We start from the raw sequence: 25,746 nt of genomic DNA on the forward strand, positions 1-25,746 counted from the left end.
TTTCATTTAAATTTTTAAATTAACGGTGTCCTTTTATATTATAGCACCATGTGTATGGTCATTATTGGTCTGGTATTTAATTAAAACCATAGCTGGTGATCATTTAATTATAGTGTATGAAAGGGAGTGATACTTATTTGACTATGTAGCATTGGTTAATTCAGTTTAGAGAATTGTAGCCATATTTTCATGTATTGTTTGAAAGCTGTGGTGAAGGATGTAGGATCTGATCAACAAACTGTGCTCTGGTTTTATAGTGTAGAGAAACAAGAACCACCCTAATTGTACCAATCTGTTCAAAATTGACTTCCAATTTTCAGGAAAGCTGGTGAATTTATAAGGCACGGCTTGACCTTATCCCCTTAGCAGAGAGGAAGTGTTGCGTTGAAGCTCACTAGTTTGTTCTAGCCTGTGCATAGTTTCCTGTAGGATGAAGGAAGGCCTTCTGATGAAGGCCAAGAATACTTAAAGATATTCAGGGTGTTTCTGGATTTATTAAGAGATTTCAGTATGCATACTTGGAAGTAGCCATGTAGGATGCGCCCGCAGCAGATCTGAATTACAGTTTTTTCACTTGAAAAATGAGTCTGCCTTGAGAATCTTAAACTTACTGTGATGTCAAGTTGTGTACGTGTATATTTGTGCTGAAATGAATAACTGCATAAGTGTGTAAGATATTTTTGTAGCTGACATAATAAAAATGCTTTTGACTGAACTCACAGACTAGGATGTCCAGAGCTTCAAGCATCACTAGTTACACTGCACTTAAAACTGCAGAATTCACATCTAAAAATCTTTATAAAACTATGTTTTCTGTCTTTAAGCCAGATATGGCCTTTTCTGTAACAATGGGAATACTGTATATGAAGGAGCTATTGCCAAATCATCTAGTGTTTCTGCTGTCATACAGCTACTTTCACACGTCAGTACGTGAAAACACCTGTGGTTTTACTGGCTTCCAGTATTGTAAAGGTAAAACTGATATAAAAACAGGACTTGTTAGCAGATTAACTGGAAATGGAGTAAGAAAAATAACTTCAAAGAGGCTCGCCCAATGAAATGTCAGAGTGAAGGACTGAAACTGACTGGAGGACTAGAAACAGGGTTTGTGTTTTAGTCTGAATCTTGGCAGCAGAGCGGTGTTTGCTGTGTTACTTGGTCTGGTGTGAAAGTTCGCTTTTGTTTTCTCACCCACTATACCTTGGAGTTGTTTCTTTACTACTACAAAGAAAGACTGTATATTAGTGGCTAGTTTTCCTCCTGGACTTTTCGGTTGTAGGTGTCCATACTGAGTGTTGAATTCTAGCTGATGCCCTCGGTGTAACAATGAATGGGGATGTTTGAGGACAGGAAGTGAGTATGAAGGAGTGACAATTCTTTTAAGAATTGTTCTTGATTTCTAAGTTATGTCATTAATGTGATTTAGATTGTGTTAGTTTTCCTAGTCTGCTGTGTATTTCCACATGCTATCAGTTAAATGTAGAACGTAACTTTCGTCCAAAGGATCTACTGCAGAAAGGAAAATAGTTCGGGTTCTTCATGTGTAGCTTCAGTAGATCAGAATCATTGAAACTCACTGATGTGGGACTGAAGAGAACAACAACTACAGAGCAGTAACTCAGGTTGAGTAAGCTTTAGTTGCAAAATAAAACCGAATCCCATGTAGAGAGTTGTTCGCTTCACCAAATTAATGATCTCTATATGTCTGAAGGCATCAAAACATGATATATCTTCTTTCATAGTAAAAATCTTAGTCAGCGTTTACTGTAGGGTTTTATAGAACAAGACTCAAGCTACTTCCTGTTAAACTAGTGTTAGAACTAATCTACACATTTGCAGCTGAATTATACTTCTTTTTATTTATCCTTATAGTGAGTTTTCTGATGAAGGTATGTATGTGCTGTCCGGAGAGAATTCCATACAAAAGTATTTGATAGCATATGGATTTCTTTTAGACTTTTGTTACACTAAAGTTCCTATTGACTACTGCAGAAATCCACAGATATTGTAGCTGCTGTGTAATACTGTATACTCTTTCAAATGCTACTGCTACATGGCTTATGAATTGGTTAATTTGTTTGTTTCCTTTTGTCTTACAGCTTCATTTAGCAGCCCTGGCTTCGTTAAAGGGAGACATAGTAGAGCTTAATAAACGTCTACAACAAACAGAAAGGGAGCGTGACCTGTTGGAAAAGAAATTGGCAAAAGCTCAGGTGAGCAACAGTTCAAGATTCTGAAGACAGTCCTTGGTTTTGTGTTGTCCTTGTTCTTCAGGGGGAATATGGTATGTGGGGAGAGGTTAAAATATCTGAACAATGTCATGAGGGAAAATAATTTTAAGACTGCAAGAAACAGTTGCTGTGGGTTTTAAGTTTTATGTGCTGATGACATTCCTCTAGAAATACCGAAAAAAAGCATTGGATTGGTTTTGTTTTGAAGCCAACATAAAGAGCGACTGCTTTGAAATATTTTAGAATATAAAAATTGAAGCATACTTTCAGTGGATTAGGTAACTGGTTGCAGAGCCTTCAACTCCCATGTCAGATTCAAACACAGCACACATCAACACTGATCAAAAGCTATTGCCAATTGGCAGTGCTTTGGTGGTATGTGAGAAGTAATTTGTGATCTCAGTCTAGCTTCTAGTAAGCCAGTTTGTATGTATCTGTTGTGGAAAACACAGTCAGTGGAATGCCAAGGAATTAAATAAGAATAAGGTCTGAACTCTAATGCTTTCACAGCTCTTAAAAAAAATAATCTTTTCAGATCAAGATAAAAGTAGAGAGTGAAATGCAAACAGGAAAAACTGAACTATTGTTCTTAATATTTCTGTCTTCTGTAAACGAAGCCTTTGGTTTCAGAAAGTGTCATATTGGCAGATACCTTTTATAAGTGCTTTACATTTCAAAACTAATTCAAAATATACACTAATTTATACTTGCATAAAGACAGTCAAAGCATTTTGTCTTGTGAAGTACAGCATCTTATTTGTTGCCCAGAGAGGCTGTGGAATCTCCAGCCTTGGATGTACTGAAGCCACCTGAATGTGGTCTTGTGCAACCTGCTCTGGGTGACCCTCCTTGTGTTGGTTAAGGGATTGGATGAACGACCTCCAGAGGTCCCTGTAAACCTCAGCCATTCTGTGATTTTGCAAATTCAAAGTCTTCAGTATTCAGTGTGTTTTGGTAGGAGCTTGTATCTGTGTTATTTAAACTCAAGACAAATGTAGAAATGTTTAAGCAGCCTAGCTTTTAAGGCTCTTACTTCAATCTTCCAACCATATTTTGGCCCTTGTCCACGTTTCCTGATGTTTTTTTCAGCTACCTTTGAGGTTTCTGGTCTTGGAAATGATACTCTTATTGCAGACCATTGATGCAACATCAAGAAATAAAAAACACTTTCATTTTTTATTCCCCTCAATGTGTGAACTGGGAGTTAACATTGTTTATCAGCTGTAATCCTGAGAGCCTTTTGTAACTTCTGCTGCACCCTGAGACAGAGTCCTCTTTCTGACACAAAGTTTGATATGAGGCTGTGTTTGACAATCATTAAACGGTTGGGTGGATCCACTGTATCCAAGCGTTCTACATCATTCTGCATCGCTACACTGACTTTATTGTTATTTATAGCTCTGCAGGGTCTTGTGCAAACTACAGGTTTTTGTTAGTGCTTTAGTTTTATTTCCAGATCTTTGTTTAAAAAAAAAAAAAAAAAAAATCTCTCACCAACGAGGAGTGCCTTGTAGGTGCTCCCATGCAGTAATGAATTGATGGTGACTGGGATTAAGGATCAGTCCTTTATCCCAATTAACATATGCTCTGTTAGCACAAGGTTGATTTGTGTTTTCTTTGATGGGTTACCAATTATGCACGTGTATGTGGTGCTCAATTTGTAATGCTGAGGGCTTTTACATGATCTTGGGCTGTGTGCTTGTGAACACAAGCGTAATGACAACTGCTACCCAAAACACAAAATCAGAATATGTGAAAGCTAGCGTGCCAGCTAGCTTGCAGATTAAAAAAATTACCTTTTAATGAAAAATTTTGATAAAGTTTTAATGTTTTAGATATTTTTCTTTTCTTTTCTTTTCTTTTCTTTTCTTTTCTTTTCTTTTCTTTTAATAATGCCCTCAAATGGATAGAAATTCTTTTGGGCATGTGTTAAAATACAATCTTTCTTAAGGAATAAGCAATTAAGCAAGCACAACTCATGTATTCAGTGTGTTGGCTATGCTTAAATACTGAGACATACTCTGGTGAAACCACATTTCCTTTTAATCTTTTTCTAACTGCATCCCTTCCAAGTAGATGCTGCAGTTAACATAATTTTTTCAACTTTTCCTCCCACTCCACAGAGGTTTATCCAAATTTTTATCATGTATCATATCATATAATTTTTTTGTCTACAACCTCTGTCTAATGCATTTCTTCCTCACTAATGCAAATCAGAGACTTAGAAGGCATGAATTAAATAAGAGGTGTTTCAGGTTCTGCATAACCGTATTCAGATGGTAGTGGGTCAGTATTAAATCTCTATTCTGCATCTGGACTCTGCTTACAAAGGCAACATGTTTCATTTCAGCTGGTGTCGTAAATACTTCCTGGAACAAATAGCTCTTAAAACACATATTTGGTAATACCTTTCCCATCGTTTCATGAGGCATGTGAGACACCTTGGAAGAAAGGATTAGTGATTTGCAGAGCGGAGGTGATTTGGGGAACCACAATTCAAGTAATAGATGACAAATAGTGAAGAAAGATAGTTGGATAGCCTGTGCCTAAAATTTTGCAAAAAGAGGTATTTGATTACTTGTTGTTGTAGCATGCTTGCTTCCAGCACTGCAGTCTGTGGAGACCTGCTGTAGCGTTTGCCTACACCCTTGTATTATTTCAGTAAGACAGCAGATATCCTTGTCTGTTATGTTTGTATTGGTGTACAATTTGGCAATGGGGTGATCTCTTTCATTTGCTATGAAGTACTGGTCAAACACAACTTCTTCCAAAAATCTTTCTGTGGTTATGAGAAGAAAAGTGGTGCTTTCTACTATCTCTGTCTGGCACAGGATCCTGGTTTGATAAGGATATATAGTGGATGTCTGAAGGAAGAACATAAGAAACACATATAGAGAGTTGTCCTCCTTCATACTCCCCCACCTTTCCTCCAACATCTGTGAGCAGGAGGCTGCATCACATTTAATAGTCCTCTCTGGTCCTGTCCTCCATGGGTTTATGTAATCTTTCTAATCCATCTGCATTCTTGGCATTTCCTGAATCTTGTTACATTGAGTTCTGCAGTTTTATGATAGAACATGGGATTTAATAACATGATGAATGTTTATCTTTCTTATTGTTTTATCTCCTTTCACAGTGTAGTACTGCTCTCTCATTCTTTATGCTTAGTCCTTGTAATTTTGGAAGTTTATAATAGCTCTAAACATGGGGTAACAAAGACTGTGCTGCATCATTCTGGATCCTGTATCACACAGCTGTAAGTTCCATTACTGCAGTAATAATTCTTTACTACCTTCTCAATTATTCAGAATATAAGGAGGGACAGCAGAATTTCAGTATAAGAATAAAACCAACAATCTGCAGGCAAATAAGAACATGTGAACTTCAATGGAAGGCTTTGTTTCTCTTTAATAAAGTACTTTGAAATAGAAATGCATGGTGTTCAGGTGATCATTGAAATTACTCACTCTATTGTACGATGTTCTTATGTCACTGTTTACTTGTATTCTTCTTCCCCATCAAGTATACACAGGATATACTACCAGACAATTAATTCACACCATGTGTGGTTTTTATGATTGAGGATTTGGCATGATGGACTTGTGTTTATACTTAAAACTAGATTAATGGATTGCTGCTTTAAAATCTGCCACTCCTCTGAAATTAAAATACTGTATTAGTTGAGCAAAGGTGTTTAGCTGCTGTGAGCCTGTTAGACAGGTTTATCATTGTGGCTCATTCAGCTGATGACTTGTATTCTTCCTGAACAATGCTGTAGCCGTTTGTCTATGCAGGGCTTGAGGCACTTAGGAATCTCCATACCAAGCACTGCTGCTGGTTGTTCTTTTTTTGTCTTCTGACTGCACACTGCAAATTTCATATTAAGTTCCGTGCTGGCAATGTTTCTTGTGCTAGAGGTTTGTGTATGTTAATAGGCAGTAGAATAATGTGTTGAGACAATATTCTTGACTTGAAATGTTTTATCATTCTCCCTTATAATCTTCTTGCCCTGGTTGTTGTTTCATGGCATCAAGAGGTCAGAAAAAGGTGTTTCCAGGCATTGTTAATTTATACTGTAATTGAAATAACCTTTTTAGTCTGTACCCAAAACCAGACCAGGATCACTTACACTGAGAACTGTGCTGGAAACTTCTCTCATGACCTCAGCAATTGCTCATCTTTTGTACCCTCTCAGTGGATTACCCCTGTGTTTGCCTTCTCAGAGAGTTAGCGGTCTTAATGGTTTTGATCAGAAATCAGGGATAAGGCTAAAAGAGAGTTGAGGAAAAAGGTGTAAGCTATTTGTCTTTAAGAGTTTGTGTGACTGGCATATGCAAATAACTTGCAAGAGCTGAACGTATATACCTTAAAAAGAAATAGGAACTGGTGGCAGATCACTGTTCTGAGATTCAGAGGACACAGAAACTAAGGAGGATGATGAAGAGGTTCAGTATCCCAGAAGACTTTAGCAATGGGTACCAAAACATGCATTTATTTCTTTTCACTTGTAAGCTTTGAGATGAATGGGCCATAATAAGGAACAATCCTGCATAACCAAAAGATTTTCTATTACTGTGTTTTGGGATTGATCCTGAATTATATTTCCGTTGTTTGGATGCTTTTGCCTTTTTTGTTTGGGAGTTGTCGTGACTGACCAGAACTGAGGAGGCATAGCTCTGTACCCACTTCCAAGGCACAGCAGTCCTTTGTAACATTGTGTTCTGTCTTTCACAGAGGTTTCCTTTCTGCCTTTTCCAGTTACTTTTGCCCAAGATAATCCGGGAGACCTTTTAAAAAATCAAATGTGGAGCTGCCAGACTGCTGGTTGTTCACAAAGTATGTCACTAAATGACAGTCATTCTGAGAAATGGTAGCTGAGAAGTGTCTGGAAAACAGAAAGCAAGTCTGGTAATGTGGCCGAGGTCCATTAGCAAAAATCCCTATATCTGCAGTCAAGATAAACAGATTCTGCTTTTCAGTGCACAGCTTAGAAAGACAAAAATTGTTGTGATAGCGTTTTTATTTATTGCCTGAAAATAATTATTCCATACTCCATCCGAAACATCCATTTAGTTTAAAAGAGAAAAAAAAAAAAAAAAAAAACCAAACCAAAAAAAAACAGTGCATGTAATTGATTGATCTGGGTAATGCTTAGGTAGAGTTTGTGGGTGCAAATGTGTGCCAGAGGTAATTTAGGTTTAGAAAGGCAGAATAAGCAAATCTTTATTGCACTTAAATCTTTTCTAAAGCTTTTGATAAACATTTCCTCAATGCTATTTCTGCACTTTGAAAGCTGTGGTAGTTCTTCAGCCAAATGCAATGTTAACATGTGGAAACGGGAAAATTAAGTTGTGGAATGATCCTACAATAAAGAGTCGTTACAATACACATGTATAACCATGTCAGTTGCCAACATGAGGTCTTGAATCCAGGTGAACATTATCAGTCTTATAAAACATGACCCTTTGCACTCCTCTTCAGTGTGAAGATATGGTCTGTTTGTCTTAGTGTAGGTGAAAATTGTAAGAAACTACTTTATTGCAGTCTCCGGAAGGGTGCTCTACCGTCTGGGCTACCTTTCAATGTACATATAACTGGAATTTTAAAATACTGAAATAAATTTTATTTAAAATTTAAAAGAAAAATGTTATTGAAGCTCAATGTAAATTTTAGTTTTCACTCAGACTTCTACGTAGATGGTGTTTTCAAGCTGTGAATGTGAGTGGCCAAAAAATACGGGGGCAAACTATGAAAATTCTGGCATACCTGGTAGTTTGGGTGTAATTTTCATATTTATGATAAAAAGGGTTGAGGGAATTACCTCTGTATAGAGTGTTTACAAGATTTGAAAAAAAATAGGTTTTGATGCAGCAGTGTTGGAGGACCTTATACATACATACATAAATTGTAGCCTTTAGAAATGCTACTAGGATCTTACGTTGCAGTTCTTCAATTAACGAGCGTAGGTTTTATACTGTCAGTTGGCTTGTGAATTTTCTTTCATTGACAGCATAGTACTTTCAGTGGTTGCAAGGGGGGTGGACTGTTTCCGGCATGGGGTCAGAAGCGAAAAGTTGGAAGTCTTACTCTTTCCAGCCACTACCAAGGATAACTTTCAATCGGCATTCACTACTGGACTGTAATTGCAGTAGTTGCAATTGTTTGCTGTAATTGAAGTAGAATGTTTGGTGGTGTGAAGGTTAAGCCAGAGAGGCTGGACTTAAAATTCTGTTGGAAAGAAAAAGGAGAATTTCGTGATATGTATAAAAACCAAGCAACCGTGTAATTGTTTAAATACTAAACATTTTGTTGTAGAGGATTACAGTAATAAAAAATATGCTATATTATCTTTAAAGGATAATAAAAACAAATATTCATACTGGAGAAGAAGTTATAACCTCAAAGTATGGTTACTTTTCTTTATAATAATGTGGTTTCTGCTGTAGGACTTGTTCTAATTCAGACCACGTTGGGAAGATCCTTGAAGATTCACGATGCATCATGAATCTCATGAATTCAAAGATGAGATATTTATAGCTATTCTGATTTGCAAATGGCATTTCTTATTCAACCAGGAAGGGCAACTTCTACCCTTTAGGAAAAAAGTAAGAAAAGCACACTGCATAGTCTTTCGGCTCCTAAAATCTTGTAATTACATACCTTTGTGTACCTGCATCTGTCCTTTCCTCTTGCTGAGGCAGTGTTGGTTTTGTGAGTAAGAAAACCGTTAATGGTGTGCACTTTTGCCTTGTATCTGTTCTCCATGGAGTTATTCATAAGATCCTTTCTATTCCTTGGTTCTCTGCTTTAGTGTGAACAATCCCATCTAATGAGAGAGCACGAAGATGTGCAGGAGCGAACAACACTACGCTACGAGGAACGAATCACAGAGCTGCACAGTGTCATTGCTGAATTAAATAAGAAAATTGATCGACTACAGGGAACAACAATAAGGTAGGACAACTTCCTGGAATTCCGTGCCAATGCAAGAATGGTGCAAAATGTGGTGTAAATTATACTTTAAATATAATTTGATGGTGACTTTAAGGCAGTTAGGATTGTTATGACTGGTACTGAGTAGCTGCCCATAATTAAGGTATGTGTTCTTCAGAGTGTCATCCCAAGGCTCAAAAGTGCTGCATTCTCTCTGGCAAAATCACACTTTGCAAAGCCTAACAAGCACTGCAAAGAACTGCACTGTGCCATCTAAGTATTAGTTTAGTGTAACATACATGCCAGGGTACCAGATGAGTGATAGCAATGGTAGATAAAGGAAGATGTAGCCACCTAGCCTGCACCTCTGCTTTTAACTTTCCTTTGTGGCATCCTGTAGATCACCCAAGCGAAATCACTTGTGAGTAATATGGCTCAAATGGATTTCAGTAGGTTTTTCATCTACCTGTAACTGGTATTTATGACAAAACACAATGGTACAAATCATGTGTTGCCTGTCCTTGGAGCAGCAAAGCTTGGGGTATTACACTAGGTCATTACTTGTTACTGTGTTAAGATAAACTTTACATTTGTCTTTGGGAAAACGCTTATTTTCCCTCACTTGCTTTTACCCATTATTCTCAACACAGAGAAGGTTGCAGTACAACAAGGAAGGAGCTGCTTGAAGTTTAGCTTGTGAGGATGCAACAACTACTAGAATCTATGGATTTTCTAGAGAACATTGAATTAGATTTGACACTTTCATAGGTAATGTTGGCATGGGGCTTTACCCATGTAGCAAACTTTCAGTTTTCTTTGTCTGTTTGCTGCAAGTTTTTTGACAACAGCTTCATTTTTTCTCCTTGTAGACATTTCTTGTAGCACAAGGCAATGTTGTTACAAATACTCACTTAAATTGAAATATTTATATGCAAAAAAGAAACAGGTTTAGTATGCCATAAATAAGAGAAAGTATTGTCATGCATATATACCACTTTAAAAGCAGTGATAGAATCACATTATGTTAATGTTATTTAAGAGAATAAATACTGCCAACTCTGTGATGATCATAACTAGCAATAATCATTATGAGAGTTTTAGGGTAAGTATTTTCTAATCTTGTACTCTGAAAAAATCCCTATGACTCTCTTGTTCATTCATGCTTGATACCTCAGCAGACAAACTTTCTATTCAGTTTGTTTCGAGTTACCTTTCTTTTCAGCATGATGATACTGGCTGCCCATCCTGCTTTCCTCTCTGGTGAAGCTGTACCAGTGGAAAAGACCAGTTGAAAAACAGAATCTGAGAAGCATGAGAGCTGCATTGATATTTTTTTCTTGAATGACAACTAAGAAAAATATTACATAGAATCCGTAAAAAGTGTTTATTTGGAGTCCCTGTGGCAAGCTGAATGCAAAGTGGTGTTCAATTATAAAATACTGGAGTTGGGTGTATACTGTGAATGTTAAACCATGTCTGTAAACATGTCAGCTGTGGCATGCACAGGAAACTGAGGTATAAGAACTGAGCTTGATGGAAAGTGCATACCACTTCTCTTTAAAAGTACACTTTTGCTGGGTGCAGGCTTTTGAAGGCATCAGAATAATATTGGTGCACAGGTACCACACCACTGTCATGCCCCATTTTTTCGTCTTACTGGATGAGAGCTCATTTTGTTCAGACAGCTAGGATGCCTCCTCTGTTTTGATTTGTTGTGGTTTTATTAGTAAGAACAAAAATGTTTATTAAGTTAGTGGATTTTTTATTTCCTTTAATGATTGGAGTAGCTTGTTTTCTTTGGCAGGCCAATAATTTGGTGTCTGGGGAACAGAGGAGTAATAATCCTCCTAAAAATGGCAAGCAGAGGTAGAATTGGAAGGATTCCATAGGGTTTGTAAAGACAACTAGAAGAAGGAAAACTGATACTTCTTGCTGTGACTTTCTGTAAATCCGCACTGGGATCTATTTGCATCACTCTTTGAGAAGCTGCTCCATCCCACAGGGCAAGAGTGGTGTAATTGCTGTCCTTGCTGGGACAGGTGTGACTCACAGCGCTCCACCCTTGGTGGTGGGGACTGAGCCCGGGACTTGGAACAAAACAGTCCTGAGAGAAAGGGTTCTGTCAGCACACCCCTGCTGCGGCCTCGGCATTTATACTTTCCTCTAAACCAGAACACAATAGGGATTTTAGTTTTGATTTGACTCTTGGATACCTGCAAGTAATACTGAGTGGAGGCTTCACTTGTTTTATCACAAAATTTAGGCTGTCTTTCTGGAACGGATTTTCTTGACTTTACATGAACTGCGTAACAGATAAATGTCTCCCCAGTGCTGACACAGAGATTGTTCATGTTTTCATGTATCGTTTTTAGGCTGTAAAAATAAACTAACTTGATGTACTGCTTGATGTACTGCTGCTTTATGACATTCTTAATGGTTCCTTCCAAAACCCAAAAATATTCTGGAAACAATTAGAAGAAAACAGAGTTTCATGGAGGGTATTTGACGGTCCTTCTTAAGCTATATTATATTTAAAATTTTAGGTCTTTGTTGGAATGTGACTAGTACCGTCAGAAAGTAGTGTAGAAAGTAAGCAGAAAAAAAAAATAAGGTATTGCAGTGGTGTGAGGAGTGTTGGCAGGCTCTGCAAGCTAGGTAATATTGTCCGGTCAGAGAATCTTTCTCTCTTTGATTTTTGGTTCGGGTTTTTTGGGGGGTTTCTTTGTCCTTGCAATATCAGGGGTTTTACACAGCTTTGAAGTGTAATGGCATTTGTCATGTGGTTTAGTAATGCCAGCTCTAGAAGAGAGCTTAAGTCACGTGTCAATGCCTATGCCTCTTGCCAGGTATATCTGATATGCTGATCTCAGTAACGATAATCTTAACAGGCTCATTTTTAGAAGTTTCCAGGACTGTTCTACGCTTGCTAGCCATTTCTTAGGTACAAGTTCCATGTGTGCAGCCACATGAAGTTAGCTGCTGCTCTTGTGCTATGTTCTTCCAGCATTCCCTAAGAAAAATGAGGTCACCATGGTTGTGGGAGCAAGCCAACATTCATCTGCAATTGTCTCATCTCCCTGCTGCTGCTGGACAGCCCAGCTCATTTGTAAGCCCAACCTCATTGAAAAAAAGAGCTGAAATACAGCTGTAACTGATTTGATGTTAAAGCTAAAAAGAGAGTTGCCTATACTCATACTGTGGAAGTAGATGAGCCTTTTGCTTGCCTATTTCTTCATGTGTGACAGTGCAGAATTTACCCGCTGACAGCTCAAGAAGGTAGAAATTTTGGAGCAGAAAGACACTGAAGAAGTGGTCCATTGGGATGAGGATGCTTTTTAAAATTTGATCAGTCTGGAGACACGAACCTTGGCTCTTGGAAAATTTCTTGGAAAATTATGGTTGTGTGACAACGTCTCACTATTCTCATCTACTTTATTAGGGAGAGAGTGGGAGGAGGTGGCTAATGTTTTGCTGAAGTTTGTTTTAAAAAACTGTGCAAAACTGTTGGTCAGAAGAGTCTATGATGATTATGCAGAGCACATTTTGCCAGCTTCGTTAGAATGAACACCTTCCACTTAGCAATAGCTAGCTTGGGGTTCCTGTTAGCATGTTGAATGGATGCTGGTGGCAGTGTTACCCCTCCTGCTGTTTCAGTTTCTACAAGACTGGTTTATACATGCATTGGTTCTCTATCCTTTCAGAAGGTGTATGCCTACTCCCATTATCTCTCCAAGTGTGTACAACTTAGAAGACAGCAAAGCCAATCAAATGGCTATTCCCACAACTACTTGGACAAAAAGGATACACCTGATAACTCTGAAGCACAGAAAGGATACAGTAGTGCACTAAAAGGGGATTACATCTAAGGTGACTATTCCTGACTTTAGAAGTTTTGAGTATTGCCTTAGATTCGTTCAAAATCAGCACTTTTTTCTTAATCGTGTCTTTGGCTGGCAAAATCATCTGTGAGTTGATTGTGCAGAAACAACTTTAACCAATGACTGACAGTCTTTTTTAGATGTCAAATTCAGGCTCAGCAGAAGGAAAAAGGAGGAGATCAGATTGCTTTTAGTTCTAAACCAGTGGCTGTTTCAGTGCGTCTGTGCAACTCTAAAAATAATAAGCAACTTTAAAAATATGGAACACAAATGCACTCTTGAGTATTGGTGCCTGCTAAGGATTCTTTGAAACAGTTGTCAAGAAGCTTGTAACCCATTACTGTAAAACTATTTGTTCAGACTTAACAGCTTTTAATCTGAAATATATTCAGAAAGTAGGTTGTGTTGGAGTTAATGAGAAAGAAGGAAAGTGAATGGACTGCAGCATCATAAGAAATAACACATTTGTAGTCATATTTACACAATGACCCGGAGGTCATTGATTCTTACTTCAAAATATGTGCTAGGTGGAAGCTGCTTGGACTCAATTCAAATGGCAGGGTGAATGTGGTAGTGTTGGCATCAGCATACAATGCCCAGCCCGACTTGCCTTCAGTGATTAATTCCAGTGTTGTCTCAAGTGTTTCACTATTTGTTCACAAGTAAACTAGTTCAGAGGGACCTCAAGTGTGTATACACAGGGAGCAGTCGATCTCGGGGTTGCAGTCCACATACACCTTTAGTATATTCTATCTGAGGGTCTTAGAGTGCTTCAGAAATACTTTTTCAAATAAAATGTTGAAAAACTGTTGGCACCTGAAGTGTTGTTTTGCCAATCGACAGGGATAGCACAAATGACACAGGCACCAAATTTAAAAAAAATAAACTTATTTTTACTTATGTTTAAAGAGATAAAATAATGAGGAAAATAATACAGAGAAAATAAAGCAAGGTAGGGTAAAGCAACAAAATAATAAGTGAACTACTATAGCAAGCAGAAAGTAAGGTAATGCACCTAACCATTACTACATAGAGTTAGCGATAGTGATTAAGAAAGATACATCACCAATTGCCCTATTAATACATTACCATCATCCAGATCCGCAGACGCTGGGGAGCCCATTTACAGCGAAGGATTTGGAGAACCCTTCCCGGCAATTGGGAAATCTCTATACAGTGCGTCCACTGTATAGATGAGGCTTCCAAATTCCCCTGCAAACAGTCCCCACTTTTATACAGTTAAATAAACAACTTTCTATCTTAAGCTGCGAAAAACAGCTGGTGTGGTTTTTTTTACTTGTTAACTTTTTCTCGTGCTTGGCCAGAACCTGAGAAAAAGTTAAGAAGAAGTAAAGGTATCTGGTTATCTTTGATTATGCATTTCTAAACAAAGCCCGTCACCGCCCTGCTACCTTCTGTCACGTAGAGGTCTGTTTGAGGGTTTGAGATAGGTTTATCTCTCTTTGGCAAGTGGGCCTGCCATTACACAACGATTATTTTACAGCAAGTGTTACAGCAATGCTCTACAAGCGTTACAACAAAAGTTTTTATAAATTGGCATATATTCATAAGGTAATACATTGCATATGTGATCAATATTATACATATTAGGTATCTTGTTAGGTTGTGAGGTTCACCTAGAGGTCAGCTTTGGTTCAGGGCCTCACTGCTCAGGCCCTAGTATTTCAAGTGTGAAAGTATGCACTGGTTGCAGCCATGAAGAGAGTGTGCACCTTGCCAGTGTCCTGGCAGAACTTGTCAGTAGTGTGGAAGGATGCTGAAAATGTGCTGTTTTGCTCACTATTTGGTCAAATTTTTCTTAGTGTCTGTGCAGCAGTTGTGGTCCTTGGTTGCACCTGAACATGAGGAAAGCAATAAGTGCAGACATACCTGTAAGAAACTCTTTTTCGCTCCAACATTGATCCTAGGCCACTCTGTGTTTAGAACAGCTTGATCTGATCTTAATTGCCTCCAACTCACCGTGACATTCCAGCAACTTGGGAACCATCAGGGTCCATAGGAGAATAAATATCTGCTTTCTCCAGTCAGTCCCTGGATGATGGCAGCAACAAGGAAACTGTAATGCTTCCACCTTCTGGGTGGTGTGGAAGGAGTTCAGTGGCTAGTCATGGTCAGCTGTTGAGCACCTTGCATTTCCAGTGCCACTGGAGGAGAGGACTCTTCTCCTTCTCTGGGGAAAGCAGAGTCTCAAGCAGTATCTTCTGTTTCTGGCAATTTCTGTTGTAAAGGCAGAATTTATATTTGTGGTGCATAGCTCCCCTCAAGTTCCCCCTTGCGTTTTTAGCCCTCAGTCTGCCCTCTGTGAGACCGGTGGTGGAGAGAATGGTTGACTGTGCTGCCACTTTACCAGAAATGGATTTCTGATCTTTCTGGTTAGGTCTTAGAAGCATTAGCTCATTCAGAAACTGGCTTTTGGTGTGATCCATTGGAAGGGCATGGGTCCTGCAGTGTCACATGCTTTTCAGCTGCCTCAAGATACTGAGGGTGCTTAAACTGAAAAAACAGCACTAGTGCTAGCTAGACAAAGCTGGGTTGGATTTTCAAGAGCAAATCTATGCACAAGGGCCAAAACAAGAATGGTGAAAATTATTATTGTGTGTGGCATTGTTTTATGATCAATATAGCCTCTTGTCCATCTGTAGAGGTAGCTCAGGTTTTAAAAATGTAGGACTAATTGTTTCATAAATGAAAAAATTAATTACCTTCAGATCAAAAAAATGCAACTGTTTGAGAGTTTGGTAATTGGTTTTGTCTAAAGCTAGTTACTGCTGGCTTGTGCTGTGGCTAATAATAAACAAATTCATGGGACATTAACTCGACTTTATGTGTCTTCACTACTCTGTTTTAATTCCTGCTACTCATGACTTAGTTCTCACACTTTTGTAAACGTGTATTGCATGGTACCTGAAAGACCTTTCTTTGATCTAAATCTCAGTTTTAACCAACTGACCTACATTTTGTTTAATAATAGTCACTAAATTCTTCTGAGAGTTAAACTTCCTTTGCACTGAAGCAAATGTAAGGGGTAGAAGAGCGTAACAGTTCCTGTAGAAATTACAGCTTGGTTACCTGGAGAAACCCTGCTTGGCAAGCAAGCGGAAATTCCTTTTTTTGAGTTGTCCTGATTCATAAATTGTCGCCTCAGCTACTTTGAGAGCAGACTTTACTTCTGTCATTGTTTCCTGTGTGTACAGGCCATCTTCTCTGCTATTTTGCCTGGCAAATCCAGGCACATCTCCAGTCTAAATCCTGTAATATTTCTGCAAGAAACACTCATCACCATGTAGCATACACACAGCAGAGTTAACATTACAGGTGCCCCTCTCAAATGCAGATCCCCAGATAGCTCTTTGCTATTTCTAATTGTTTCCAAATCCAGACAGTTCCATTCTCACACTTTTCTGCTGAATCTGCAACAAAATGTATCTCTGCATTTGATTTAGAGTCTGACAAAATGAGGGCTGTTTGCTTGCTTATAAGAGGAGCTCTGCACCTGGATAAACCAGTGTTCTTCTCATGTTTAAAATATATACATTAATGTCAAAACAGTCACTATGGAAGTAAAAAAAAAAAATTCCGAGTTGAATCAGCAAGTGGATCAAAAGCAAAAAATGTTTACACATGCTCTCAGGCAAAGCTATTATTCATTCACTTATCTTCTTTCCGAGTGCTTTGAACTCTTCATGTGGAGACAGGAGGGAAAAGCCCTAATTTTTTAAGCTCATTAGCTCTAGCTAAACTCTTCTGTGTCCTCAATTATTTTAGTAGAACCAGCTTGGCAAATAAATTAAAACCTAGGTAATTGCGGCTTTTTATTTTCCACTAACTCCAGCAGTTCAGTGCTATACTCACTTGCCTGTTCTCTTCCTTTGGAGAAAATTAAAAGCCTACCCGTCCCCAGGAGCATTTTGATACACATAGGCACGTATGTGCATGTGCACACAAACTGATGACATCTTTGAACTGAGAAAGAGACCAAAATTGGTTATTGCTAATCCACTTTGGGGTTAAAAGCCACTTGTGCTGATTAAGAATTGGCAGTTGGGGAGTTATTGCAGAGAAGTGTATGTCCTTCTTGCACACACCCTTGCTAGCACTCAGTTCTGTCCATTGTTTTCCTTGTATAGTGGTCTGGAGTAATAATGAACTTGGGAACAAAGACATGGAAACCAGGCACTGGCTGCTGCAAGTGGGTCTTATGGGCATAGCACAGTTGCTTTGCAGTAAAGGTTATAAACCCTTCTCTACTGTCTGGACAAAACACTTATGTTTGTGTGGATTGTATCCTGTGGGTCAGCTTACAGGTCTGAAATAAATGTCACAGAGATGCATATTTCCTCGGAGGATTTTATTTCTGGCTTTGCTCTCTCTCTCAGGGAGGAAGATGAGTATTCGGAGCTGCGATCAGAGCTCAGCCAAAGCCAGCATGAGGTTAATGAAGACTCACGCAGCATGGACCAGAATTCTGTTTCAGTACCAGAGAATCAGTCCACTGTGGTCACCGCAGATGTGGGTGAGTTACACTTCTTGGTAGATTTGATGTCTTCTTGCACCAGAAAGGCATCATAGCCTTTGAAATGCAAATCTGAGTGTTTGGTGAGGAAATAAATGGATCGGGCTGTGGTAATCACAACAAATGCTGAGCTTTTTCACAACTGTGAACTTGTATGTGAAGTAACCTCTGTGACCTGGTGTAGAACAGCTATGGAGTCTAAAATGGAATGATCTGTTCAGGAGAGCTCATGACTTTTGGGAAAGAAGAGGGGGGAAAATGCTATTCATATACCTTACATGTGCCTGTAGTCTAACTCTGGAAAACAACTGCAGACGGAGTAAAAGTTGGGGGGGAAAGCATGGGGAATGGAACTGTCTGTCCAGTTCTTTTACAGCCTAATTATAATGGATGTCTGCACTTTTTGAAAACTGAGAGCATTTTTAAAGTATGGAATGAGGATAGCTTACATACTGAAATGGGTTTAGGGAAGGGTAAATCTGACACAAACCTTTCAAACACAGTGCAAAGAGGGACCACCTCCAGACAGTCTCTAACTGATTTTTAGTGGTTAAGAGCTAAGAGCACCAGCGTCTTTCCTTCAGAATTTCACCTATTTTGTCATCCAAGCACAGTTACTGATTATTTGAAGAACCTCCAAATATGGAATAATTACTCCATAAAGTTTGCAGTATAAGCATGAGCAGGCACTAGGCCTTCAGTATAATGATGTTTTAAGTGTTTGGGCACAATTGCTGAGCACCATAGCTGTAGATTAGTAGAAGTCTGGTGTAATCCTCACTATGACTGATTTTCAGAATTCCACTTCTCCTAATTTATATTTAAAACCAAACAGTTGGTCTTCATTTTCTTTCCTAGGCAAACTAGCTGGGTGCCTGGGAGCTTCTGTGGATGATACTGTGCATGAGCAGTGTTTTAGGAAATTGCATTGAAATGGCAGTCTTAAGCCCTGTTGCAGGACTTGTGATCCTTAAATATTAAACTATTAACTCTACATGAGGCTTTGATGGTTATAATGCCACATTGCAATATTTACTTCCACACATGAGAAGCTGTACTAAAACAGCTTCCACTTCTTTGGAGCAGAGCACTTCATTATTGAGGACTTCTTGCTGTTTTTTCCGGTACAGTGCCTCTTAGAGGAATGGACCTGAGAGTAGGCTGACTTTTGGATATAGTATTCATTGCCCTCAAGTGGAGTTTGAAAATGTAGAAAACATGTTGATATTGTAAGCAACCGTATAAAACAGATTTTTTTTAAATTGAAATGAATACACCATCTCTGGAGCTGTATTTGCTTATAAATGCATTTATTTTGGGGTTAGTGCTTTGATTTTGTTCTTCACGGGGTGGATCTGAAACAGGGTTTTTGTACGTTAACAGCAAGTTATCCATTTAACTTTCTGCTAATGATGGGAAACGTGCAATAAAATGAAATATGTCAACAGAGAAAATAAGAATGTTAGCACTAAGGGTTCTTGCATTTTTTCCATATTTTCCTTCCATATCTAGACTATCTCCTTTTTGGATTTTGTTTCCATATTCCTGTGAAAATAAATCCTTTTGTGTGTATACCAGGGGGTGTGCGTGTGCACACACATATAGATATACACAAATATATATATATATATATTTTATCCTTCTAGATACAGGTATCTAAGGATAAAAAAATCATGACCTAATAACCATGTGCATGGCTTAGCACCACGAGCTAAAACTATGAATGCTCTCCAGTATGTCTTGCAGAGCTTGTGATTGGGCTGTACTGGTTTTCAGTGACACAGGGTTCTCATTATGGTAAACCCTTATTTTCTGGGGAAAATGTTATTGTAGGAACAAAACTCAACATACAAGTTCTTGTGAAGGTTATTTAAATGGACAAAATGTCTGCTACAGAAGATGTTATGGAAACAAATATATTCAAGCAAAAAGTAGAGGTTTTTACAATTAAGTGTCCTGCATGGTATATGCCACTTATAAGTGAGTGTTACTATGAAGGGGTTGTTGGCATTATTGCAGTAGATGGGTGGCTGGTAGTTGGGAACTAGCGAACATGACTCCAAGAGTAAAGTTTTGTATGTGTTGTGCATTCACATTTTTTAAACAATACTCTGATGTCATTCTAGACTCCTTTTTTGGTCAGCAATGGGTTCATAATTATGTGCATTAGGCTATGGAATTAGACTTTGGGCAATGAGTTTGCAGTTTTCTATTTTCTGATCATCTTGTCCCTTCATCCAACCTCTTTCAGTCTTCTCTTGTACACAGAGTTTCCAAGGCAGTCTGCAATAATCTGGAGTCTCATGTCTGTTAAATCTCAGACACAGTTCAATGCCACACTACTTTAGTCCCCTGTAAGAACCACAGCTATGAGGCTGTTAGGGAATTCTGACCATGGTGAAATGTTCACAGCAGCACTGTAGAAATAACGCCCTCCAGAAAGAATGCCTGCCGCTGTTCTTAGTAAGGTACAGGAACTGCTAGTGCACTGCTTTCTCATAGTGCACCACTTGTGTGCTGTAGAGTTGGTACTTACTGCAAACTCCTAACTAGTAAGCCAGAAATACTAACTAGCACATCCGAGAGACAGCACAAGGGTGAGTTCTACCATGTGGTCTGCCTTAGGAACTGCCACTGTCTGTGTGTTGCCAGATGTGAGCGTAAGAAGAAGATTGTTTATTAAGTGATCTAGCAAGGTACTGAGACCTACTTGCTTTCACTGAAATGGAAGATCCTGTGCCAGTGTCCTAGGCACTAGAAGAGCTTTGCTGAAGGACAGAAAAGGAAGTGATTCTCTGCTGCATTTTATAATTAAATAGTGTTGTTATGTATGCTGCTAATATGATCGTAGTATGGAACATAGCAAAGAACAAGGTGTGCTGTTATGATCCCTGAATATTCTGCAGTTGCATTTGAAGAAGAAATATCTGTAAAAATGAAACATAGGCTGTAAGACAGTCAGTAGGGATCATTCCTGTGAACATCAGGATTTTTAAAATCAGGCAGTACCTAAGCATAACCACAAAAATTCCTCTGAAAAACATCGTCATAATATCAATGAATGTACCAGGCAAGAAAATTGTTGAATTTACAGAGAAAATTACCCTTTGAGGGTAATAAAATCAGGATAATAGGTCCTGAATGGCAAATACAGTATACAAAAAAAAAAAAAAAAAGTCATAGTAGGTGAGCATGTGGTGTCTTAAAATGCAGTCCTTCAGAAAAGAGAGGTCTTTGCAGAAATGCACTTCAGGCAAGCAGGGAGAGTGTTATTTGTCATATAGGAGGTAACTTGTTGCAGTTGATGTGGTTATGGTATTTAAGCCTATCAGATGGTGAGGAAAAAGTGGCACATTGCAAGGGCATTCCTTAAACAATATCAGTCCTAGCTGTTCCGCAACAGGCACTTCCTGAGTTAGAGTTTGTTTTTTCACTGAGTCACTTAATGGTTGCGTTGTTTGTTCTCTTCTGTTTTGCTTTCTTTTAGATAACTGTAGTGACTTGAACTCAGAACTGCAAAGAGTGCTGACAGGTCTGGAAAATGTTGTCTGCGGGAGGAAGAAGAGCAGCTGCAGTTTATCAGTAGCAGAAGTGGACAGACATATTGAACAACTCACTACTGCCAGTGAACATTGTGATTTAGCCATTAAGGTAATGGAAACATTAGGCTTTAAATGCAGCATGCACATTGCCTAAGACACTTGGTCACATTCTGTAGTAATAGCACTTCACTTCCAAAGGTGTCAAAGTAGTTCACAGAAATCAGCTCCAGCTCTCAGTGTGTGTTTGGTAGGCAGTAGTACACCTGTTTTACATGGAATTATCCAAGGCATGGGAGGAGCTACTAATAGATTTTTGATCTCAAATCAGAAATGTATTTGTCTTATGCCCATTTCAGAGACAAGAGAAACAGGGACACTCAAACAGTTAAGTTACTTTCTTAAGGTTATCCAGCAAATGAGTTGTTACTTGCCCAGGGTCACACAGCTGGTCGCTGACTGGTAACTGAAAACACAATATGAATTACTCACTGAAATTTAAAGATAAAATGCTGTAAACTATGCATAAGTTGTGACTTTGCTGTTTTGCAATATGAAGCTAGCATTTAACACAAAGCATGTGTGCTCTATTAATTCTGGTGAGACAAGCCAAACACAGGAACAAATAGTTCAGCTGGTACTTGTATGTCTTGGTTTTATTGTGCGTGTAAGAGAACAAGAAGCGGGATGCCTGGTTGGACATGTAATGGAGGAATTACGATTCAGAACCTGAAAGTGAGGGAACCGTAAAGTAGCTTACTGTATACAGGGAATTTGTGTCAGACAGAAAGGCATCAGTGACTCATTTATACAAGAACAAATATATTGACAGTTTGCTCTTGAAGTGGGGATGTCTGTGACCGTTCTAGACAGTTTAGACAGCCCTTTGGCATACTACTGGAAAAGGTCCCCTCTGTTCCTGGTGGTGCCTGATGAATATAATAGCCTGTAAAGAAATTAATTTTGAGAATGTGGATATGTGTGAAGGAGAGACAGACTGAATTCTGGGTCTTGTAGGAATGGCTTTGAAGCAGTTTATTTGAGTGTCATGGAGGATTCAGATCAGTACTTTGAATGTTACCCAGCATTATATGGAGTTCTTGAACTAGTTGTTAAAAATAGCTCGTTTTCTTTTGTATTAGTGTCTTTTCCTCCTCACTAAGGAGTCATGCTGTACTGAAGATTTATTATTTTAAGATTAATATATTGATCACAATAAAGAACCAACTTTTCATTATAATGGACAAATAATAAAATTTCACTGATACATCAGTGTCAGTGCTGAAAACACTGGAAAGATTTTTTGCAGAAAAAGAGCAGAGTTGTGTTTTCAGCTTGGTTTGTCATTTTCAGCTGTACCCTAGTTGGTTCTTTTAGTCCCTCCTAAATTAAGGACATAAACTTTAGTTATTAATTTTGTTATATATAAAAATTAAGTCCTCTTGAATAAAAGTAGGCTATTTTTAACCTTGTTATGTGAGTTATTTATCTTCCATATTAAACTTAGAAGTATAAGCTTCAGCTATAACTGGTTCTTGTTTTACCCAATTAAATGAAACTTTCTAGGTTGCTAGTTACATCATATATTCATGTATTTTCCATGTTTCTTCCTGACATTTTAATGCAGACTGCTTTCAGAGAGATTCGAAAGCTTGTGAGCAGCAATTCAAGCGGTTTTGCTTGTTGCACCATCTTCCATGAGTGAAAAAATTTAACACAGGCACAGCATACACTGTGTAGTAGAATCAGAACTGCACATAGTTACCTGACACGTTGAGTGTTATGCTGTGTTTCAACCTGTTGAATGACTAGTCTGATGGTAAGTTTAGGCATGGCAGTATTCCCTTTCTGGTGGTGTGTGCACGTAGTTTAGTTTTACCCAGTGGAAGCTGCTGTATCTCCTTTGTGCTAAACAGTGCCTGCAAGGCACAGTTCTGGGCAAGGGGATGGAGTGGGAAATACCGAATGGCATTAGATGTCCCAGGGAAACCCAGCCTTTTTTAGGTGCTGTAAAGGCTGTAATGTCTTCTAGTATAATGTAAGCCTAGCCAAGGCCAGTTTTCTTTCTTTTATCTCTCTGGCACCTCTAGGAAATAACATGCTCAGGGACATGGAGGACTTTTCCTTTTTTTACTATCCCACTCTTTTCCTTGCCCTTTTGTGGAGTTGGTGTAGAACTAAGAAAGGCCCTGTGCCGTGCAGAATGACAGGCTGCGTCTTTCTGCCTGTTGCTCGGGCAAGGAAACAAGCACAGTGCTCACCCGTGACAAGGAGTCATTAATTTGTTTTAAAGTGTTCTGAGATGGAACTGGGATTGCTCTCACTCATGGGTGACATATGTTTTATTTGCATATAAAACATCCATCTGCTTTGGTGTTGTTGAGTATGAAATATTTTAATAAAAGTCAAATAATGAAACAAAATACGCAATAATTTTGTTTGATATTCCTTACCAAACAAAAGAAGCAAACTAATGGTGTTGTGGGCCTGGGTGTGTGCGTATGAGTACATATAGTTTCCTGTTACTTCTGTCCTGTGTACCATCAGTCTTGTTCAGTCATCTTTCTCTGCTTCTTTCTGGTTTTTGATGACTGTGTTTTTTTCCAGACCGTAGAAGAGATTGAGGGTGTATTGGGACGTGACCTTTATCCGAATCTATCTGAAGAGAGATCTCGATGGGAAAAGGAGCTAGCTGGCTTGCGGGAAGAGAATGAGAGCCTCACGGCCATGCTGTGTAGCAAAGAGGAGGAGCTGAACAGGACCAAGGCAACCATGAATGCTATTCGTGAGGAAAGGGACAGATTGCGTAGAAGGGTAAGGCTGCTGCATGGATGATGGCTTCTTGACCCTCCTAGCCTGTGTAATTTTGTCACCATTACAAGTTTCAGTTTTATCTCCCTTCCTGTACTGGCTGTAGGGCATTTTGTTTTTAAAGCAGAGCTATATAAATTACAGAACTCAGACAAAACTGAACTTAATTGAAAAAGAGTGTGTGATGAACAGCCAAGCTTTACAACCTGATGTCAGAAATCATGCGTTCACAAAAAACACTTTCATCTCCAAGGAAGCATATGTAACTTGTCTATAGAGAAAGCAGATGTTCATTTAGTGAATTTTCCTGTGAGGCATTTATTTTCCTGTAAACAACAAATATTTCTTTGTTTTTGATGAGAATTCAGTTTGTGATTAGGAGAAAGAAGAAGACCAGGACTCCTGTCAGTGGGTGTTAATTCTCAGAACTGAACAATGAGTAGTCCCAGCCAAGTCCTGCTTCCCTGTCTACATTTTATGATGCTGCAAGGTCAGATAAAGACCCTATGCTTTGTGTGGAGTCTAAAGTGAAGAACAAAAAAAAAGAAAAAAGTTGTTTGGTTTGTTTTGGGTTTTTTTTCCCATAAAAAAGATGAAAGATCCAAGAGAACATAACCTCAATCTCTGTTACTTCTAAAATTTGCTAACTTTGTCCCTGTTACAATCTGCAGGTTTTGGCGAGATCTGAAATAATTTTGTTTTTAAAACAGGCGGTTTCAAGTTTGTATTCAATTTGAATGACAATTTAGACCACTGTATTGTAGTAAAATTGTTGGAAGTGTTGGTCTTTACCAACTGGCAGTGGATCAACCTTTTACGCAAATACTGTGTTTCTAAACCAAAATTGTTCTGCAGTGGCTGTATCATTTTAGCCTGAAGCTGTGTTGTGTGAGACCGTCAGTCTTCAGATACTGAGCCACTAATAACTTTGCAGAACTCTCTAGCTTCTCTTAACACTAAAAAAATGTGTGTATGCTGAGGGAAAAATAGTAATCTGCTGTCATATAAACAAGACGACTTCAACTTTTCCTTTGTAAAATTTAGTTTTATTATATACCATAAATGTAAGCAGTTTTCGGTCCTGAAGTTTTTGGACTGATTTAATAGTGACACTTCTTTTTAAACAGAGGCAGTACTATACTACCCCTTGAGCTACAAAGTAACTGTACGCATCTGCTGAATTATTGCAGGATTTACGGAGTGTGGGGGACGAGTGGCCAGAGAACAGAAGCATATGCTTGTGAAATTTGCATACAGAAATGCAGATATTGACACTACAAATGATACAGATCAATACTGGGATATCAAACAAGAAAAAAATAGAGGGCCTCAAGGATAGAATTAATAGAAAAAGCTTTAAATTTTGAGAATTATGGAATGCAAGTTAAGGTGCTTAAAAGATTGGTAACAAGAATTGATGCTGACAGCCAGGATCTCCTCAGTTGAAAAACAGAAAAGGGAAAGGATTGGCGTTTGTACCCTCAGAGATCAGCATGGCTGTGCCGTTGGTGCATGGTGGCAAATTCAATCCTACGATGTACCAGATACGTTAGTTCCAGTAGAGATTGGACAGACTGTATAAAGAGTGGTGAGATCTGATCTGGAACATTGTATGTAGTTCTTATCACTTACACCTAAAAAGGTTCAGTTTAAATTGGCAAAAAAAGATACAGAAGATGGTCAAAGAAATGGGGAAGTGATTTAAAGAGATTGTCCTGTTCAGCCTGGCAAAGCAAAACCTGAACTGTATTTCTCTTTACAAGTACTGGAGAAAGCAAGTAAGAATGGGACCTAATGGCTGTTCAAATTTAGGGACAAAA

At 38.6% G+C, this 25,746-nt stretch overlaps 1 protein-coding gene across 1 annotated transcript in view; it reads left to right on the top strand.

Annotated features, from left to right (window-relative positions):
* Positions 1-824: 824 nt before the first annotated feature.
* The window catches only part of MCC (mutated in colorectal cancers), a gene marked incomplete at both ends in the record, with an annotated part of 57,613 nt that continues 32,691 nt past the window's right edge, over positions 825-25,746 (top strand). The window contains 7 exons of the mRNA XM_010075180.1: positions 825-972; positions 1,873-1,889; positions 2,100-2,213; positions 9,043-9,185; positions 17,440-17,576; positions 21,064-21,227; positions 23,723-23,929. Coding sequence (XP_010073482.1) covers positions 825-972; positions 1,873-1,889; positions 2,100-2,213; positions 9,043-9,185; positions 17,440-17,576; positions 21,064-21,227; positions 23,723-23,929 — 930 coding nt within the window. The remainder of the gene's footprint in view (positions 973-1,872; positions 1,890-2,099; positions 2,214-9,042; positions 9,186-17,439; positions 17,577-21,063; positions 21,228-23,722; positions 23,930-25,746) is intronic.

The sequence above is a fragment of the Pterocles gutturalis genome, unplaced genomic scaffold, assembly GCF_000699245.1.
Source record: "Pterocles gutturalis isolate BGI_N339 unplaced genomic scaffold, ASM69924v1 scaffold11462, whole genome shotgun sequence".
In the NCBI taxonomy this organism is placed as follows: domain Eukaryota; kingdom Metazoa; phylum Chordata; class Aves; order Pterocliformes; family Pteroclidae; genus Pterocles; species Pterocles gutturalis.